This window comes from Podarcis gaigeae (genome assembly GCF_964106915.1).
Source record: "Podarcis gaigeae genome assembly, chromosome: 12".
In the NCBI taxonomy this organism is placed as follows: domain Eukaryota; kingdom Metazoa; phylum Chordata; class Lepidosauria; order Squamata; family Lacertidae; genus Podarcis; species Podarcis gaigeae.
The window spans coordinates 13105380-13125602 of NC_139688.1; the positions used below are offsets into that span (position 1 = coordinate 13105380).

The 20223-nt window shown below is 51.4% G+C and overlaps 1 protein-coding gene and 1 long non-coding RNA gene across 2 annotated transcripts in view; one reads left to right on the forward strand and one right to left on the reverse strand.

The window, feature by feature from the left end:
• SHH (sonic hedgehog signaling molecule) overlaps window positions 1-15747 on the reverse strand; it is a 33622-nt gene extending 17875 nt beyond the window's left edge. Inside the window, exons 1-2 of the mRNA XM_083705063.1 lie at window positions 14951-15747; window positions 6176-6437 (exon numbers count right to left, since the gene is read on the reverse strand). Of these exons, the coding sequence (XP_083561189.1) occupies window positions 6176-6437; window positions 14951-15253 (565 nt within the window). The 5' untranslated portion in view covers window positions 15254-15747. The remainder of the gene's footprint in view (window positions 1-6175; window positions 6438-14950) is intronic.
• On the forward strand, window positions 12293-16908 carry LOC310828135. Its single transcript, XR_014556710.1, has 2 exons — window positions 12293-13040; window positions 16429-16908. It is a non-coding gene; the product is annotated as an uncharacterized lncRNA (long non-coding RNA).
• Window positions 16909-20223: the final 3315 nt, after the last annotated feature.

Here is a 20223-nt window from a genome sequence, read left to right on the forward strand (position 1 = left end):
CACTGGCTGGAGCTGATGGGAGTTGTAGTCCAGCAACATCTGGACGTCATTGCATTGGCAAAATCTTCCTTAATCTACAAACTACAGTACAAGTCTGTCTGTCTATCTATCATCTATCATCTATCTATCTATCTATCTATCTATCTATCTATCTATCTATCATCTATCTATCTATCTATCTATCTATCTATCTATCCATCCATCATCTCCTTTACTATTTTTGTACGTATATCTTATAAGGACAAACATAGATGGTTCTAGGCTGCCACCACAAGATGTTCCTCTCTCACTAGGAGGATCATGAAAAATATGTGAAACAGAAATTGCCACAGCCCATTATTCTTCCTATCTGCAATGTCCTAGACTTCTGGATGCTCTTATGGACCAATCTAGTTGTTATTAACTCTGGGTCCAGATTTTAACCATTTCCATGCCCTCTTCAGTGACTAAGGCTGCAGTCATAACCATGGGTTGACTTGCAGGTAAAGTAGGGCCAGGCATCAGCCTAAATCTCAAGCACCTTTAGATGTAAATGGTACCTATATATAAACTTGACATTGTCCAACATAAACCACCAAGTCCTTTGGGGATTTCCAGTGATCCTACAGCACCCAACATGCACCACAATAATGATCAAACTATCCTGTATGAGTGTGTGTGTGTATGTGTGTGTGTGTGTGTGAGAGAGAGAGAGAGAGGGGGGGGGACTTAAGTTCCTGTTTTGGAAGCCAGGTTTTGGGGAATGGGAAAGTCTATACTATCATATCCACAATACAAATGTGTAAAGATAGATAATTTGCAAGAGCTACAGGGTGGAAATCCAGTGCCTTTTTGAAGGGAAATGAATACTTTGGGTCAGTTGTTAATTATAGTAATAATTATTAACTTGGAGAAGGCTATCAGTGGCTACTGGCCACACTCTGCCACCATAGATGGAAGCATAGGTAAAGGTAAAGGTACCCCTGCCCATGCGGGCCAGTCTTGACAGACTCTGGGGCTGGTGCGCCCATCTCACTCAAGAGGCCGGGGGCCAGCGCTGTCCGGAGACACTTCCGGGTCACGTGGCCAGCGTGACAAGCTGCATCTGGTGAGCCAGCGCAGCACACGGAAATGCCGTTTACCTTCCCGCCAGTAAGCGGTCCCTATTTATCTACTTGCACCCGGGGGTGCTTTCAAACTGCTAGGTTGGCAGGCGCTGGGACCGAGCAGCGGGAGCGCACCCCGCCCGCGGGGATTCGAACCGCCGACCTTTCGATCGGCAAGCCCTAGGCGCTGAGGCTTTTACCCACAGCGCCACCTACTTCCAAATAACAGTTACTGGAAACCACAGGAGAGGAGAGTGGCTCCTGGGCTCAGAAACTGCTTGCAGGTTTCTTACTGGCATCTGGTTGGGCACTGTGAGAATAGGATGCTGGACTGGATGGGACCATGGCCTGATCCAGAAGGCTCTTCTTATGTTCTTAAATCCAGCTGGATTCTGAAAGTTATGGATGAGTATCCCTGAGCATTCCCTGTGTAGGAAACTTAACCCTCCCTCCTGCCCCTTCCTCTTTGTTTAAGCTTTTTATTTATTTATTTTTTGGCGTGGCAGAAAAACAAGGAATATTTAGGTGCGTCCTCTGCCCGGGGAGGGCAACCAGTGACTCTCAAAATGTCATTGGACTACAATGCCCATCGTCCTTGACCATTGGCCTGGCTGGCTGAAGCAGACAGAGCTGAACAGCATCTAGAAGGCTGCAGTTTCCTCATCCCTGTCTTATGCACATATTCTTACGCACACATGAAAATACGCACATCTTTTCATCTTCTTCCCCTAAACTAGCCTCGTAAGGCTCAGGTGCTTTGCTTTCACTGCTTAATTAAATAAGCTGATGTGCTGTTCAAGGCTTTTTAAATGTTACCTCTCATAGCCTGAAGCCAAAGAAATGTGGGATATGCTGTCTGCACATCAGCAGCGACCCTCTGCTAATTGTTATTTAAACAGGGGCAGTGAATTTCCTACTCATTTCATGGTAGGGTTGGGGGCAGAGATGGAACTCTGTGTGTGAGGGTGTGGAAGGGGAGAAGTGGGAGAGCATATATTTAGGGATAGGAACTCTTTTCATTAGACATGAGAGCAGGCACCCCCAAACTCAGCCCTCCAGCTGTTTTGGGACTACAACTCCCATCATCCCTAGCTAACAGGACCAGCGGTCAGGGATGATGGGAATTGTAGTCCCAAAACAGCTGGAGGGACGAGTTTGGGGATGCCTGCATTAGAGGCTAGTTAGAAGAAACCCGAGCTGTTTCCATCCTCTTCTCAATGAAATCATCTCCATTGACTTAAATGGGTGGCTGCTCCCCGCCCTCCTCCCAAACACGGGCGCGCCGTTAACTCTTGTTTCTTATGTCAATCGATATATTTAGAGCAAGTTCATTATTTTTCTTTCGCGAATGCGTGTTTCTTGGCACGTTTAAAGTGGTGGTGGGGTTGTTTTTTTTGTTGGTTTTTTTTTTGCCCCAGCTGAAAGCTGCCATTGAACTACTGTTTAAACTCCAGGCAACAAATAAACGAGAGGAGGTGGCAAAACAAGCGGCCTGACTCCTCCGAAATAATTCACCGTTAACTGTTTTGCTAAAAAGCGACAATTTATGCAGATAGCTTGAGGGGGAGGGGGCCGGCCACATGCGTGCATTTCTCCGTCGGACCGGCAGGTGGCGCTGCAAGCACGGGGGATTCCCAGTACCGCCAGGTGGATTGTAAGAAGGAAGCTGAAGGTGTGTGTGTGTGTTTGTGTGTTTGGCCCCTACACCCTGTAGGTTTGGGCTCATCTAAACGGTGGCCATTTGTGATCCAGATTAAAAGCATTTGCCTCATGCCAATGTGCCGATTTACAATCCGGATTTGAGAAAACAACTTTTTTTCCATCGGAACTAGGGTGGTTTTATTGCAGATGACAGAGAAGCAGGAACAAGAAGAATAATGAGGAAGGAGTTTACTAATTAACCTATTTTAGGATGAATATAGGGCGAGGCGTGGTGGGAAAGCATTTGAAATCCAGTCGACACAGGACTTGGCCTCTTCCAGCTCGTTGCGAAAGAAAATGGGGTCTTGGGCACACCCTGTCTGTCAGAAAACAGCCCTGGCCCTATGTAAGAGCAATTGTGCCGGGTAAATTAGTTTGTGGGTCGCACTGCCTGTTGGAGAGTCAAACACGTGAGAATTCTCTACTAGAATCTTTTTCTTCTTCCCAGAATAGTCACAAAGGGGGCGTGCCCCGCCCCCCCATCCCCAAATCCCAGTGCCAAAGTTGCATTTGCTCCCGAGTCGTTGGAAAACCTGACTTGCCTACAAGACGGAAGGATGAGCAGCAAACGACTGAGCTGTCCCTGCCTGAGAGCTGTTTGCATTTGAAGCGAGGGATGGGCTTGAGTTGGGAGTGCCAGCTGCTTACAATCCCAAGGAACTATCTAGGTCAGGCCTGAAAGGCCTGAGTCAGTTCTAAGACAGTCTGAAGGAGCTGGAATTGGATTGTCAAGCCTCTAATCTTACTACAGGTGCAGCAATGCACTACTACTCCAGTTACATATACTCCGGATAAATTGAACACTAGGCCAGCTCAACTCGCTGATGCTCACCAGGGAGTTAAAAGTGTGCTGTAAAGTAAAGGTAAAGGGACTCCTGACCATTAGGTCCAGTCGTGGCCGACTCTGGGGTTGCGGCGCTCATCTCGCTTTATTGGCTGAGGGAGCCGGCGTACAGCTTCCGGGTCATGTGGCCAGCATGACTAAGCCACTTCTGACGAACCAGAGCAGCGCATGGAAATGCCGTTTACCTTCCCGCCGGAGCAGTACCTATTTATCTACTTGCACTTCGATGTGCTTTCGAACTGCTAGGTTGGCAGGAGCAGGGACTGAGCAACGGGAGCTCACCCTGTTGCTGAGGAGCAAGTTAAACCGCATCAATGGTGACCCATGTTGTAGCCACGCTGAGTTGGAAGCCTGCGCCCTTCGAAACCAGCCTCTCTCACTCGCTGCACCTAAATCCATCTTGCAACTTTGACTCGCAGCCTCAAGTGCATTTGCCAGTGATTCAGCAGAGATGGAATCCTGACTGCTAGGGGCAAGCCTGGCCTATGACCAGTACGTTTTGACTCTTCCTCGGGATAGGGTAGGGTGCGTGGGATCTAATCTCCTTCCTTCGAGTGAGAACCCAGCATCTCCCTGTCTAAACACAGTCCTGGAAAGTAAAATGCTGTTGCTTGCAAACAATAAGGCTGCGCAGATTTTGTACTCGGGATTTGGAAGCAGAAAAACAAAGCGCTTAACTGGCTTGAGGAGAGAGGTTTTCAACAAGCTCTCTGTATTCAGATTCCTAGACAGTTGTCCTTGGAAGTAAGTCTCACTGACTTAAATGGAGCTGCCTTCAAGTGGTCAGCAAGACTGCAGCCTTTAGATCTGGCAGGCAAGTCTGGGATAGCCTGTTCTCAGGTAGTTTCCAGAGGAGGTTGGGAGCCACATCTCAGTGGTCAAGGTCTCCCCATGGCAATGAAGGACAGATCCGTCCATGAGAGGTGGATTTTCCCTTACATTATGGCTTCAATGGACATTCAATGCAGACTTCACATTGGAGTTTTGTCCATTAGGGCAATTGGAGCCCTGTCCCACCAAGCTCAGTGTTGATTCCTCCCGGCCCATCTGCTTGCCTTCTTACACCCAGCCCAGCAGGTGACCCTGCCTGGACCTCAGCCTCAGCGTTGGGCTTGTACAATTCAGCAGGGAGGACAGTGGAGACCAAAACTAGTCAGCTCTCCTTTCATTGGCTCTGGCTCCCAACTATGGTTGGGTTCCCTGCCTTCTGCCCTACCATTTCCACAGGACAACAGCCACCACCACTTCTCCATAAGCCTGGTTGGGGAACCTGTGGACCTCCAGCTGTTGCTGGACTGCAACATCTCTAACCATTGGCTATGCTGGCTAGGCCTGGAGGGAACTGGGGTCCAGTGAGGTTTGGAGAGCCACAGATTCCCCAGTCCTGCCCTAAGCAACATTCCATTCATTCTCTACACAAGGCACAATGAAGTCAAGTTGATGGACACCAGCAACCAAGGATTTGGCAGATTTGTGGAGAATGGGCCTGCCAGTGGCTTGGCAGACCGGCCATGATAGCTAAGCAGGAACCTCTACACATAAAGGCAGCCTACCTGTGGATTGCTGGGCTAGCTCAACACCTTCACACCCGCTTTGTGAGTTTCTCAGAGGCATTTGCCTTGCCACTATTGGCGACAGTATGTTGGGTTAAGATACGCCTGTTGCATTGCCCATGAAATCACACATCACAACAAAGCTCTTTGTCTTTTAAGGTGCTATAGCTCCACTGGTGCTTCTTAAATTATCTGGCCAATCGCCATGGGATTGTTTCCACCTCTCCATTCCTTGCTTCTCCCCCTAGTACAGAGTAGGCAGTATTGGGAATACTAACCCTAAATAACTGTAGTTGTCGCAACTGTCCTATAGCAGGACTAATTGTTGGCTGTGAGAACCAGTGACCAGTCCTTTTCAGTATTTCAACTAGCATGTCCCTGGCGCATAGTGAATGTCAAGTACTACTAATACTAGGATTTGCTTACTACTAGCAGCAACAGTTACTACAACAAGCTGTTAGGATGGAAGACCAATCCCTTCTGCGGGATCTATACAGTGCCTGCTATGTTGTTTGGAATAAAGAAACAGATGTGAACTACTACTGTACTTACTACCTGCTTACTACTAGGAGTTGGAGCTTAGCACTGCCCCTTCTCTTTCTATACGGGCCAAGCTATGTGTGTTTGGCATCCGTCTGTCTATAGAGAGACAATGGAGTGCGTTTGTGGAGGGAATTGAAGTCGAAGCACTGCCTTAGCAGCACTGAAGTGGGGCGCAAGCCTGGGCAGTGTGTCTGGAGGTCCTGGGCTGCCCAGGCGACCAAGCCTTGGACCTCGCTGATGCCTCCAAAGGAAAGCAGAGCAATACTTTTGACACCAGCTTGGCTGCAGGAGTTACCCGAAGGAAGCGCACAAGGCGCCATCCAAACGTCTTGGGACCAAGCTATGCTTATTGTGAAATGCTGCTAAGAGGTTAACATCTATATTTATTGGGAGGGGGTGTTAAGGGTCGGTTCCCGAGTCGAATGAGCCGCCCCCCAGCCCCTTCTTACCGGCCTTGACCGAGCAGTGGATGTGCGCCTTGGACTCGTAGTACACCCAGTCGAAGCCGGCCTCGACGGCCAGGCGCGCCAGCATGCCATACTTGCTGCGGTCCCGATCCGAGGTGGTGATGTCCACGGCGCGGCCCTCGTAGTGCAGCGACTCCTCGGAGTGGTGGCCGTCCTCGTCCCAGCCCTCGGTCACGCGCAGCTTCACGCCAGGCCACTGGTTCATCACCGAGATCGCCAAGGCGTTCAGCTTATCCTTGCAGCGCTGCAGGGGGGGTGGGGTGCGGGGGGGATCAAGCAGAGCACAGGAGCATCGCGAGGGGAGGAAAGGAAGGCCAGCCGCTCCCTGCTTCCCCACTCCCGCCATCCCAGGGTAGTAATAGAAGCAGCAGCGACCCATCCACACCTCCCTTCCGCGCGCATCTTTCTGGAGACGCGCGAAGGCTGCAAAGGGTTAAACAGCACTCCGGTACCCGAATCGTATCGCTTCCCTACTCCTCGCATCAGGAATGGGGAACCTGTGGGCCCCCCAGGAGCTGCTGGGCCCCCTATTCCCCGCCACTGGCCATTTTGGCTGGGGGTGATGGGAGTTGCTGGGAGCCCAGCAACAACATGATGGAGGTTCTCCACCCTTCAACCCTAAAACAGATCGGTGCATTCATTGATATGGATCTGGTGCGCTTCTGTCAAGGCCAGGATCCGGAAGGGATGTCAGCTAGGATCGCTCCTCTTCCTCTTGCACCCCTAAATGGGCTCCAATCCCTCCCCAACCCCACAGCAGTCTCGCTGCTGTTGGGCGCTGGTGCGCTCTCCCACTCTGCGTGGACTCCGGGTTTCCACGCAGAGCCAAGAGGAAGACTCAGACTGCGAAGGCATACATGACAACCATCCCAGCGGCTACCCGTGTCTCCCAGCTTGTTGCCCAACTGGCTAAGCCCACCCCGCTCCCACCCCAAGGATACGGACTCACGCACGCACATACACACACCTTTACTAGACCCATACCCACGTTGCTTATTTCTAGGGACCGTTTGAGAGCAGAGCGAATAGAATATGAGAACATCTTAGAAGGCAGGGCGGGGAGAAAGGTGCGATCCAAGGATGTTTTGTGGGTGGTATCCTCCAGTGACCGAAGCATTCCGTCGCAAACATTTTTTTAGAAAAGCTCTTTCGGAGGTAAGAAAGAACCGCGTTGATTTCGAAACCGGGAAGCGGGGATCTGCTTAGGATCGCGGCCTTAAAGCTTCCCATCATCTCGCCGAAAACCAAGAAGGCTTATTTACTTTTCAAGCTATCTCCTCTGCCCACTCACTACAGAGGAAAACCCGTGCGCACCCATGATTTCATCCTGAACGTTTCTGCCTGTTTAGGATACATCGCAAGTCGGTTTTGCGAGCAAAGGCTCCAGTTGGGGCTGGCAAAGAAGCAGGTGGGTAGAAAAGACGGGAGCTGGAACTACCGGGCAGAGACCAACAGCATGAAAAGGTGGCTGTGGATCACGTGGAAACTTCCTTGGGAATAAGTCCTTCAGAAGTACTTGCTCCTGTATAAACATGGATAGGATCGAGTTGCACGAAACGTGTGTGTGTGTGTTGCGGTCTTAACCCTTAACCCATCACGGAGAACGTACCATAGGCTCTAATCTCTGCCCCGAGGATCGCTCGCAGGCACAAAAAGATACGTTTCTGCGCCACCCTACGCTGGAATCTCCCGAGAAGAATCGTTTTGGATCCCATAATTGGAGCGTGGGGATATAGGAAGCAGCTGACACTGAGGGTCCTTGTAGCTCCATACCGTCTACACTGACTGGCAGGGGCTCTCCCAGAATTTCAGCACGAGTCTCTCCCAGCCCTCCCTGAAGATGCGCGGAATTGAGTAGGGAAGCCCCGGCAATGCTTCCCACTCGCGTCCCCGGCCCTTCCAAGCGCCACGGGTGTTCGTTCCTTATGCTTTTAGTGTGTCGCGCGAGGGCCAGACCCCTTTCTCCACACTGGCAGCCGAGCAAAGTTTACCGGGGGGTGGCACAATTGCCTTCTGTACCTCCCCGCATCTCATGATCTTGGGTGTTCGATCCAACGGGATCCAGCTGCTGTAGGGTCAAGAAACTCAAGCGCGGACCCGCAAATTTAAAAATGTGCCTTTTAGATAGGAGTCCCAGGACTGAAACATTGGACACGGTTCCCAGAAAACAAGCAGGTGCACCCCAGGGGAAAAGAGGTGGGCGCAGAGGCTGGCTTAAGCAATGCCCCACTGGAAAACGCACCCACAAGGCCAGCCTTACCAACAGTCCCGGTTATCTGATAACCCAGGAGGACACCTCTAAATGCGTTTACTCCGAAACCAGTTCGCTTCGCCTTCTTGGAACCTATTTGCAAGTAAAGTTGTGATCCTTCCATGGGAGTAAGCCTTGCTGGACACAATAGGACATACTTCCGAGTAGACATGCCTACTAGGGTCCTGCCCTTTGTACGCTTAAAACAGCAGCTGCTGGAATCCTTCCAGGTGTCCATGGGACTGGCCATCCCATATCCTAATATTTTTACTCCCAAGCAGAACTGAGGTTAAGATCAGGGTGCTAAGTGGGGAAAGTCCCGTTTATTTCAGTGGGGTTGGCTTTTGAAGCAAACTGACGGAAGGCTAACTTTCTATAAAGTTAAGCCTTCCAATATATCAAAAGCATTGATTCCAAGGTTCAGTCAGAAGCGCAGAAATGGCCAATGGGACTTATCCCTTGCTACGCAGCATTGAGGACTCAGCCCCACATTTTCTGCTCTTGGATCTACTCTGCCTACCACCTTATTCAGAATAAAGTTGTAAACCGTAAAGCCTTTGCTAGACTGTGCCACTTCAAGCTGAAGTTCTGTGCAGGTCTGACGGCTTCTTTCTCCAAACAAACCAAAACCTCTCTGTGCACTCAGAAAAAAATAAGAGCAGGCCAAACCCATCTTCTTCCTGAAATGCTGTTTCTTTTCTGCATGAAGATTATTTCCCTTTTGTGTGGAGGAAATTCAAACATGCAAACCCCCACCTGTAGCCTGAGATTATAAAATCCAAGAGCCACTGCGCCACTTGGTTCTGCTCAGTGTCTAAACTGGCCTCCTAACTTAATAGTACAACTGGCAAGTGCCAAGACTGCCGTTTTCTTCCTGCATCTTGCTCAGCAGTTCCTGCTGAATGTGCTCTCTGGGGCCCATTTGGGTGCTGATGCCTGTGGGTGTTCTTCGACTGCTTTTAGGGATGGAGAGAGAGTGAGAGTGCAGTAGGTCGTCAGAAGAGCACCTGCTTTGAATGCAGAGGCTCCCATGTTCTGACTGTCCCCAGCATCTCCAGGTGGGAGGGACTCTTGGCCGAGGTCTTTCTGCGTCATCTACAGCCCTACAACCCCTCCGTTGTCTCTCTGCAATCGGCAACCGGGGAACCTCCTAGCGCTCGCTTTCCCCGACCTCACTATAGCTATCGAAGTCCCAAAAAGCTTTGCCACAGGCCTGGATTAACCAGGGGAGGAGAGATTGCTTGAAGGTCAGAGAAAAGTCCAAAGACACATACCAAAACACATATCATTCTTTCGATTATATTTTTCCTTCTTTCCCCCCAGACATGGAAAATGTATAATCTGCCCCCAATTAAATAACAACAATCCGGGCAACCCGCTTTTCTATGCATTTTGCATTCCGAATTTTAAAAAGACGTTGCCTTTCTTTGAGGAAAAGCACCTCCCCCTACATTGGAGACAGCTTCCACTAAGTAGCAAAGTTTGGAATAAGTAGCAAAAGACACGAGTGCCCTTTTCACAGTGGCGTAGCGTGGGTTGTCAGCACCCGGGGCAAGGCAAGTAATTTGCACCCCCTAACCCTAACCCCCAGATGTTGCGCCCGGTGCGGCCGGCCCCCCCTGCACCCCCCCACGCTACGCCACTGCCTTTTCAGGTCCTTCAGAAAGGAGGAAGGTGGGGTGTTGTTGTTGTTTGTTTGCTTTTTTGAAGGGGGGCTTTCTGCAGCTCAGAAGGAGCTTCTCCCGCGTCTGTTCCAGCCTTTCCAAGATAGAGAGAGCACCCACCCAGCCGAGGCCTAGGTTTTCGCTTCCTACGAGCAAAACGCCACCGCTTAGCATTGCAGGGAAGGGCTTTGTATTAACAGTGACATCATCACCGCCGTTATCATAATTGTGGAAGGAGAGGCGAGAAGCTGATCACGCAATGACTAGAAAGTGCCCAGACTTGGCGCAAACTCCTTGCGCAGCGTGGCCCGGGTCGTGGCGCATTCCGCCCCGCTGGCCGGCCTATTCTCTTTCCCTTTGCACCGCGGAAGAAAGAAAGAAAGACAGAAAGAGGAGGTGGGGACCTGAAACTTTGACCATCGCAAGCTAGGCTGGGGGGGGGGGGAGGCGTAAGGAAAATCTTACACCCTCCGAGCCCAGGCACCTGAACTTCCAGGGCAGATTCCATTCCCAACGGGAGGCCTTGGAGGGACGGGGCGCACGGTGGCCGGCAGGGAGGAAAGGCAGCTTCGGGGATTCTCTGGCAGCTCCGAGCAGCCTCTTTGCCAAGCGCAGAGAGGAGGGGGAGGGAAAGACCGGCTGAGCCGGGATTGTCAGAGTCAAAAGCCGTGAAGCCTCAGCTATTTATTAATTCATCGGGTCGTGTGCCGCCGATCAAGCCCCGCTCTGCTCAGCCACCGTGAAGCGCAGCAGGACCGCGTCGGTGGGCGCCGTGTGCGTCTGCGCGCGCACGCCAAAGGGGCCTGGCCGAGGGGCTCAACCAGCCGCCCGCCGCCTCCCTCTTTTCCCCCAGCCAGCCGACCCACACTTCGAACAGGCACCTGTCGGGCCCGCCGCAGCGCGATCCTGTGCCTGCCTATCCCCAAGCCAGGCAGCGATCGTTTTACCCGAGAGTAAGCCCCGCTGGCGGTGGCTTCTGAGTAGGCAGGCAGGCATAGGATCGCGCTCCTATGCACCAGTCAATACCTTCATAGCGAGGCTGCGGGGAGCCGTCCCCGCCCCACTCTATGTGAGATTTACTCTCGAGTAAACAGACAAAGTCCCGGGCTGCGAAAATCTGCAACCCTATGCCCGCGTGCCTTAGGAGTTAAAGCTGCAATCCTATATATCGCTGCTCAGAAGTAAACCCCACTGAGCTCAGTAGGATTTACTCCCGGTAAACAGCAGTCCCCGTCCCCTTGAACTCGGTGGCACTGACTTCCAAGTAAATATTCATAGGATCGGGCTGCGAGAACGACCTTCCAGACTAGGTCTGCGTGCCTCTCTTTGGCTCCCGGGAGCTCAGAGTTCCCGGGAGCTATGAAGGGGGCGGCGGTTCCTTAACGGCTCCCCTGGGGTTTATTATTATTATTTCAGACGAATTCCAACTTTATCATAAAAGAGCTGGCACCCTTATCTTGCCTGCAGATCCAGCCAATGGCTGGCCGCGTGTGTGTGTGTAGGGCTGGGTGTGGGAGGCGGGGTGGGGAGAACCCTTCGACCAAGAGCTTCTGTCACCTGTAAACTTAGGAATCACCCGCCAGCTCCGAGCTCTCTCTATTTGCGCTCTTCTCCCCCTCCCCACTCCCGGAGTTAATATTAACCAGCGGCTAATGCATTCAAGCAACTGCTCTGAAAGTTTAACAATTCCGTCCAGGGCGTCAGATCTCTCTCTCTCTCTCTCTCTCTCTCTCTCTCTCTCTCTCTCTCCTCCCCGCCCCGCGCCTTCCCCCCTTTCCTTTCCCCCAAGGTTGAAAGGAGCAGGCAAACGCTCGGCTGAATCTCGGCTGCGCCGGGACGAAGCAGGAGGCAAGGCGTGGGGGAACAGATCTGACGAGGTGACCCACCAGACTGGGATCCATTCATACTGACATTCTGCATCTCAAAGGCACATCCCGCCCCACGCTTTCTACCCCTCCCTCCCCACAACCTGCAGCGCCGCATCCACACTTGGGGTCGCAGCAGATTGGCGGATGCCCTCGAGGCGGCCTTTGCGCTCCGCCTCGACGGACTTGGGCACCAAGGTCTGCTTATCCGGCCCACCCAAAAGGGGATCCCACTCTCCTGCTTGGTTCTTGCTCTCTTTTTAACCCGCCCACCCCCAAAAGTCTCACCCGCACCCTCGAAATCCCCACCCAGCGTCCTTCCAAGTCCATTGGACGAGTGGCACCGCTGAGGCGCCTGGCGGGCGCAGCTCTCCTCACCTTACCCTTTCTCCCATTGCGCACACACTCCGCACCTCGCATTCCCAGGTGCCCCCTTTGTATACAAGGGAATCAGAGGCACTGCGAAGCGTGTGTGTGATGTTGTTTTTCTGTTTCCTTCGTCTGAGGGAAGTTGACAGAAGGTCAGAAGTTCAAACGCTGCTAGCTAATGCAGCAAAGGAGGCCAGCCGAGTAGAAGGAAGGGAAGCTTTGCTCTGCGCTCTGCGCTCAGAGAGAGACCCCCAGGCGCTTGGGAAGAAGGCTGCGGGGCTGGAGCGGGGGGGGGGGCACGGCGTGTGTAGAGAAGCAACCTAGAGCCGAGCAACAGAGGCCGGCATCTGCTCCTTGCTGCGCCCCCCCCCCAATTGCTCATATGCATCTATGCCCAGTTCCCAAGCTCCTTCCATGCTCTCTTGAGGAGGAAGGAACTTACTTGCTTTCGATTGCTTTTCTGATTGACTTCGCCTAAGAAGATCTAGACATAACACGTTAGGCTCGTGCTGTGGGGATGCGCGCACAGAGGGAGAGAGGGAGAAGGCGGGAGGGGGGGGGGCATCTGTTCCTGGAGCTTCCGCGCCACACAGCAAGTCAGCAGCACCAGAAGACAGCAGCAGCAGCAGCCGCCGCCTCGGCCGCCTTTCAAAAGGATACAAACTGAAATTCTAGCCGTTGCGATCGATACAAGAGGAGTAAGTGGAGCTGAAAATGCGAGATGGGCTGGACTGGCCGCCGCACAGCTACCCCCCAGTTCTTGCGTCTTGGCAGATGAGGAAAGTGTGCGCGTATGGGGAGGTGGAGGCGGGGGTGGGGTGGGAGATGATGGAAGGAGACTGGGAACTGGAGCAGAGGAGGGGGTCGCCCACAATGGCACCCCTCTTCCTCGCTGCTGGCCTTGCCCTCTCCATTTGCGCTTCGCCTTCGTTCTCTCTCGCCTTGCAGGAGGCGGGATCGGGCGCTGAACTCTCCCCAAGCCCCGCGCGCTGGCCTGTCCCTGGTTAAGGGAGGCTCGCGCGCCTCGGCGCGGCGCGCGCGTCAGCACCCTCCTAAGGTGCAGTTAGATTTAAGGTGGTCGGCTGGAGATCGCGGCGGCCGCCGCCGCTCTTCCGTTTGGCTCGGATAAATCTCCTAAACGTGCGGAAAATCAGGCCGCGGGAGAAGAATGGGGAGGAGGAAGAGGAGGTGGGGAAGAGGAGCGGAGAGGGCAGAGTTTAGGAAATCCCCCCCCACCTCCTCGTGGAGACTCCAGCTGAGCTCTTATTATAGAAACGAAGGTGGGGCTTAAATATATTAATAGCGACTGAGGTGCGGGGAGGAGGGGGGCAACGACTGTTGACCTATATTTGGAAGGAAACCCATTTCTAGGGACTGGATGACATTGCAGGTAGTTGGAAGAACTCCGAAACTAGGAGGCTGGTGCGCGCGCGGGGGGGGGGGTTGGAGTTTATGGCAAATAGCACCACCACCCCTGAGCAAAGAGCAATCATTAGCTATGATTCAGGATGAACAGAAGAATTCTTCACCTAGTAAAAGGTTGGTGGCTAATGGATAATAGATCCAGGATCCAATTTTTAGCCCATATCCAATATCTATGGAATCGGGTGCCTTCTGAATATGTACATATATCTATATATGCATGTAGCTATATAGATAGATAGATATATGCGCCAGCCATACATCGGATATTCTCCCTTTCTCTCAAACAAGTGATGCAATGCTGGTTAAGTTACTTGTCCCTCCCCCTCTTGCGGTGGGGGCGGGGACGGGGAAGGAATATAGCTCTGGTGGTGAGCATCCTTAAAGGAAAATCGATAGATTAACGCTCTGTTTGGCACAGTTGCAAAAGATGGTTTTGCAGCACGGCGATAAGTCGAACGGCGCATAATAACGGTGATCACGCTGTTATTATTATCATTCTTATTATTAATTATTATTATGATTGCCACTGAACTTCAAGCTAGCCTTTCGGAAGTGCAAGATCCCAACCTTACTAGCAGAAGCTTGCAAGGTGCCATTAGGGAAAGGTGGTTAATTTAAACTGTATGTCTCTAAATTTAAAAAATAAAAATAAAATATATGCCCAAGGGAAAGAAGGGGTTTGGCACAGTCGATATGCACTTAAGGGCCCCATTAGCGCCACCCTATTCGTTAGATCCAAGTAGGTCCCTTGGGGGGTGGGGAGGGGGCTGGATGCACTCAGAACCAGCTAACCAACCAACTCCCAGGGAAGAGCATAGCGTGGTTCTCCCTGCAACTATCACACCATTCACACGCGCGCGCTCCCCCTCTCTCCAGCCTCCCTGCTCACAGCCCAGGAGAAGGAATAAATGCACGCAGACAGGCAGACAGGTAGAGGCGCCCACCCGCCCACCTTTCTCTAGCAAACTTATGGAGACCCATTGAGAAAAGAGAGCTAAGGACGAGGAAAGGGGAGGATGGGAGGAGGATGCCGGGATGCCTTGAAGGAGAGGACGCTCCCACCGCGACTGCCGCTTAAACTCAGGGGGTCCCCCCCTCCCCACCCCGCCCCGCATACACGCACACACAAAGCGCGAACGTCTGAACGAGAAGAAGCGGAAGGGTGTATTATTTTTTTCCTGACCTGTGTCATCAGCCTGTCGGCTCCCGTGTTCTCTTCATCCTTAAAAATAATGTCAGGGTTGTAATTGGGGGTGAGCTCTTTAAAGCGCTCCGAGTTTCGGCTGATCTTGCCTTCGTACCTTCCACTGGCGCCCAGCGTCTTCTCTGCCACGTTGGGAATGAACTGCTTGTAGGCTAAAGGGGTCAGCTTCTTCGGGTGCCGCCTCTTGCCGAAGCCCCTGCCCGGTCCACAAGCCAGCCCGCAGGAGAGCAGCAGAGCGCCCACGAAGACCAGCAGGAGAGCAATTCTCCGCAAGAGCAGCATTCCGTCCGTGGAGGAAACGGCCACTTTCCACGCGCGCGCACGCACGCACGCACACACACACGCGCGCACACGGCTCCCTGCCTGGCTGCTGGGTGTGTGTGTGTGTGTGTGCGTGTGTGTGTGTCTCCTCTCTGCCTCTTTCGGTCTGTCTATCTGTCTCTCTCTCCCTCTCTCTCTGTCTCTGGAGATCTGCGGTTCTTTCAGAGCCTCCTATCGCCTTTTCGCTGCCTGCTCCTTCGGATACTCTCCCCCGATCCCTAGCCAGACAGGTGCTGGAATGGCAGCTTCGAGGAGGTCGCTTGTGATAACGGAACTCATCGGAGTTTGGATCGTGGCACCGGGAGGCAGAGACCCCCCAAAAAAAAAACGTTCGGGAAAGCAAGAATGAAGGCGGAAGGAAGGGGGAGGGGGAAAAAGGGTCTGGATTCTAATGGGAGCTCAGCTACAAACGCTTGTGAGTGGAGCCTGCCTTTAGTTCTATATTATAGCTGCCAGGGCTGAGTTCTGATTGGCCGAGGCGGGAGAAGCTCGCCTTCTGATGTATTAACCCTGAAGAAGGCAAAAAAGGAAAAAAAACCATCAACAACAAAAAAAAATCTTGGAACATCTCTCGTTCTCTCGCTCTTCTCCTTCTACCTGAAGGGCTTGGAAATGAAAGGGGGTGGAGACTGAGCTTTCTTGGGATAACATCAATTACATGTTTTCTTTTCTTTTCTTTCTTTTTTCTTCTTCCACTCCCCTTAAACTTTTTTTTTTTTTGGCAGAGTGGTAAATTTTGTTAGGAAGAGTAACAGATGCTGTTGTGGAATATATGGAGCGGAGTGGAAGCGAGACACCTTGATATCTGCCCATCTAGCTAGAAACACAATGGAAAGGACCTTTTGAAATCGCTGGGGGGGGGGCGGCGGGGGGGGGAGAGAACTTAAGGGGGGCAACTTCCCAAGAAAGTAACACTTAGCATCTCCGGCACCCTGGCCTCGAAAACAAGGAAGGGGGGGTATTTTTTAAAGGATTTATTTTTACATAATAAGGTTGACCAAAGCTGCTTCTGTTGAAATAACTTTGCGGATGAGGTTATGATATATGCAAGTAATATAAAATACGGGTGGGGTGGGCGGAATCCGAAAGTTTTGAAAATAAGTTTTTGCTTTATCCAAGTTTATTTCTTCCTCCAGTTGCCGTGGGACTCCTCACGCGCCATCAAGTGAACGGCGCGGATGGGGCTAAGTTTAATGTGAAATTAATGGTTGTCTCCCGCTGGCTGGCAACGGTCGCCTTTATCCCGGGCTACAGAAAGCTCCTGGTCGGACAAAGGTGTTGAGAGACGAGCAAAATCGTGGAGAGATGGGCCTGGAGATAAGAGCAGCTTCAGCGGCCTTTGCCGAGTCCCAACCATGAGCAAACAGGTTGGTCGTGCCTGTTGTTCGCTTTTGAGTTTTCCAAAGAAAGCATCTCCCAGGAATTCAGCAACGTCAACTCACTGAAATAAATAAGGACATTTTTTTTTCTGAGGAGGGGGGATATAAAAGAAGTCACCACCTATTTATCAAGCTACCCACTACGATCTACAGAATGTCTCCAGACTTTTCACAAGACTCTCCTTACTTGCAAGCCTTGCTTGGGAAAAAGTGAATTATCATAAAATCTCAAACAGACCCCAAGTTTCGAAAGAAGTGGGTCATTCTGCAAAATTAAACAATTTGCAACAAGCATAGGTTCCCCCCTACCTACTCTGGAGTAGTCCCATTGGTGTAACAAGATTGCGTATATTTTAAAGCACAGATCCCTACAGGAAATGCCACGTTGAACCCCAAGTCCCAGGTTGGTTTTGAACTTCGTTTCTTTCCAGATGTTTACCCGTGAGAAACGTCATGTCGACTTTTACTTGCAAGTAAAGTTGCTCTAGGGCGAAGCCCCGATCCTTCCCGTACTTCCTTAGAAAGTAAACTCGTCGGGAATCAAGGGACTTACTCCTAAGTAAACCAAACGTATTTACTGGAGTCCGGAGCCCCAGAGTGTAATGACTCTCCTTTATCATTTTACTGCATCATCTTAACCAGTTTGGGGACCGGCGCTTTCCAGGGCGAACGCTGGGTTGCCAATCGAACCTGTTGCAACCAGATGCATCACGCTCACCCAAAAATTCAAAAATAGATGTCAGACACAAACCCCCCCGCCTTTACATTAATTTATTTTAATGCGTCATCATTGATTTTCTGTCAACAACCACCCAACCCCAACTCTCGACGTCTTGTTGTGGTTCCTAGCTAGAATGGACAGCCTTTAAAAGTTTGTGACGTCCCGTCTAACTTTTCAAAGAGAAACGCGAGGGCTGGAAACTGGCTTGACATTTTTTTAAAAAAAAAAATAATAATAATCACACGTCTTATATATGCTCCCTGTGTGTGAAAACAGATCCGAAGCATCTCCGTCTACAGAACCTTATTAGACAAGAAAGACGGGTATGGCCTTTTGATGTGGCTTTTCTTGGAGCTCGTCGATGAAACGGGGCCAGGAGTCAGAAGGAGCAGCTACTCCTGACTGGCGAGGAGGATCAGGGCTATTGCAAAACTTGGATCGCTCCCCCCCCCCGCCCTCCACCCCGCCCTCCTCTTCAACGTACAACGGGGCTCGAGCCATAGGTCTGGGGGCGCAGGAAGGCGCGGAGGTTGCGCGCCCAGCCAAGCGCGTCTCCTGCAGGAACAAGGAAGCGGGGGCCCCATCCCGGCCTCGCCCTCCCCCCCCCCCGTTCTCGCCTCCTTTTTATTATCAGCTCGCCATATGTACAAACCAGTGACCCAAAGATCACTGCAGGAGAGGAAACGCGCCAAGGAGGAATTAATTACTACGCGCGAGTAATAAAAAGTGGGTGGGGGCGGGGGGGCCGGGGGGAGGAAAGGAGGAAGAAAAGTTGTAACGAGGTAGGAAGTTCAGATCAGCTCCGCTATCAAAAGGGAGATGAAAGAAAACAGAGCTGCTCTTCGCTAGGGCTGGGTCTAGTCAGCTTCACCTAAGCTCTGGGGCTGCAGCTGTTCCACCCTCCTTCTATCTCCCCCCCTCCCCATCTCTTAGAAATGATGCAAAGGAAGGTGGAAGAGAGAAGCGCAGACGGAGCCCCAAGGTGTCCTTTATTCCAGGACTTTCTCCTGAAAGGGGACATTCCGCACACACACAAAGAGGGGTGCATGCCCAGTCAACGAAGGAGCGATTGTGCGTAAATGTCACTTTTAAAAACTGCTTCTATACGGGAACTTTATAGACAGCGTGCTACTTGAATAAAACCTCCCCGTCCCATATGCCTACTTCATGTTGTCCTACCTAGGAGCGGTGGCGTGAAGAACGCTTTTCCTTTTTCAGAGGGGGCATCGCAGAAGCGAGGCGTGAATGCTGAGTTCTGGCCTACACTGCAATGCTGTTGGCTTCAATGACTCCAATATTCCTTGCAGGCTTCTGAAGGCTAAACATCTCAAGTCGGGCGGGGGGGGGAGAGATATTTGGAGTTTTTGAATATTCAGCCTGATTTATGTCTTTGTTCAAGACCATTTATGTACAGCTTTATGGTACAAGAAAATCCTCTGATAGGTGTACAACGACTAAAAAAACCTGGAAAATTACCAATATGCAGCAAAACAATCAGAAGAGCAGTAAAAAGGAGGCAAAATGTACAAAAATGACAGGGTGCAGCTGAATGATCAGGGAAGGCCTGGCGGTGGTGGTGGGATTTGCCTTCAAAGGGCACCTGAAGCAGGTAATTGCTGATGTTTCCCATAGGGTAGGGAAAAACGTCTGTGTATATGTAATAGCCACAGTCATACACACAACGTGTGTGCCTGCCTGTGTCTAAGCAACTCTGACCAATAAATCCTGGGCCTAGATGAACTCTGTGTGAGGATTAATCTCTTAGCCTCTTGAATTAAAAAAAAAGAAAATCAATGGGAAACCAGTTGCCTTTGAGATCTTAAACTCACGCTATGGTTGGCTCTGTCTTCTGAAAGAGCCCAAGAAAGCTGCCCTCCTATCTGTCGAATGAAAAGATGAAAAATATACCATAGAGACCCAGTTGTTCAGATGAACGGCTCCCCACTCATAAGACCCAGGATGAGGGACACGTGTCACCACTTAACCTTTCATTGATGTATATTCATATACGTTTATGTATATAGCGAGACAGATAGCGAGATAGATATTTATGTATATAGAGAGGCAGATAAAGAGATAGATGCTTTGACACTACTTTCTTTGGTCCCGGCGTCTTGAAGGCAGGAAAATCCCCCGTCCCTCACAAGGAGGACTGCCCCCCTCTCTTTATGGGGTCCTCCATACCTGAGTTCTCCCCCTAACCAAGCAAAGAATATGACCTCCCTTCCTTTCCCTACCCACCTGTCTGTTCAGGCTACACATAGTTCTGGACTTGAACCCTTATTAAATTCCCTACCCAGTCAGATTTTTTATGGAATAATAATGGTTGCTTGCAGCTCAGTAGCAGTTGCTAACTTGCACTTCCAAAATGTGAATAACAACAAATAGTTATTCCATTTAGGAGAGTCAAGATGAAGAAACGGGGTGGGGGTAGGAGTGGGTGGTCTCACCCGTATAAGGCGGACTCCTGTGCTTCTTCACTATGCATATAACCCTGTCCCTCTGAATTTGCCTTAGAGACTCATAAAAGTCCACCAGGCTCGCTCTCTTCTCATGCCTTTCCTCGCGTGGCATCTGGCTTGCCTGCTAAGGCCCCAGATTCAAGGCCCGACACTTCGAGGTAGGGCTGAGAGATACCGCTGCCTCAAACCCTGGAGAGCCACTGCCTGTGCGTGTGGGCAGTACTGAGCTAAATGGACAAATGGTCAGTATACAGCTGCTTCCTCTTTTCGACAGGCAGGCGATAGCTCTTCTCTATTACACCACGCCAGACCTACCGCAACCTTCCTCCCACCCCATCGCAGTAGCACCGAACGTCTCCCTGCCTGTGA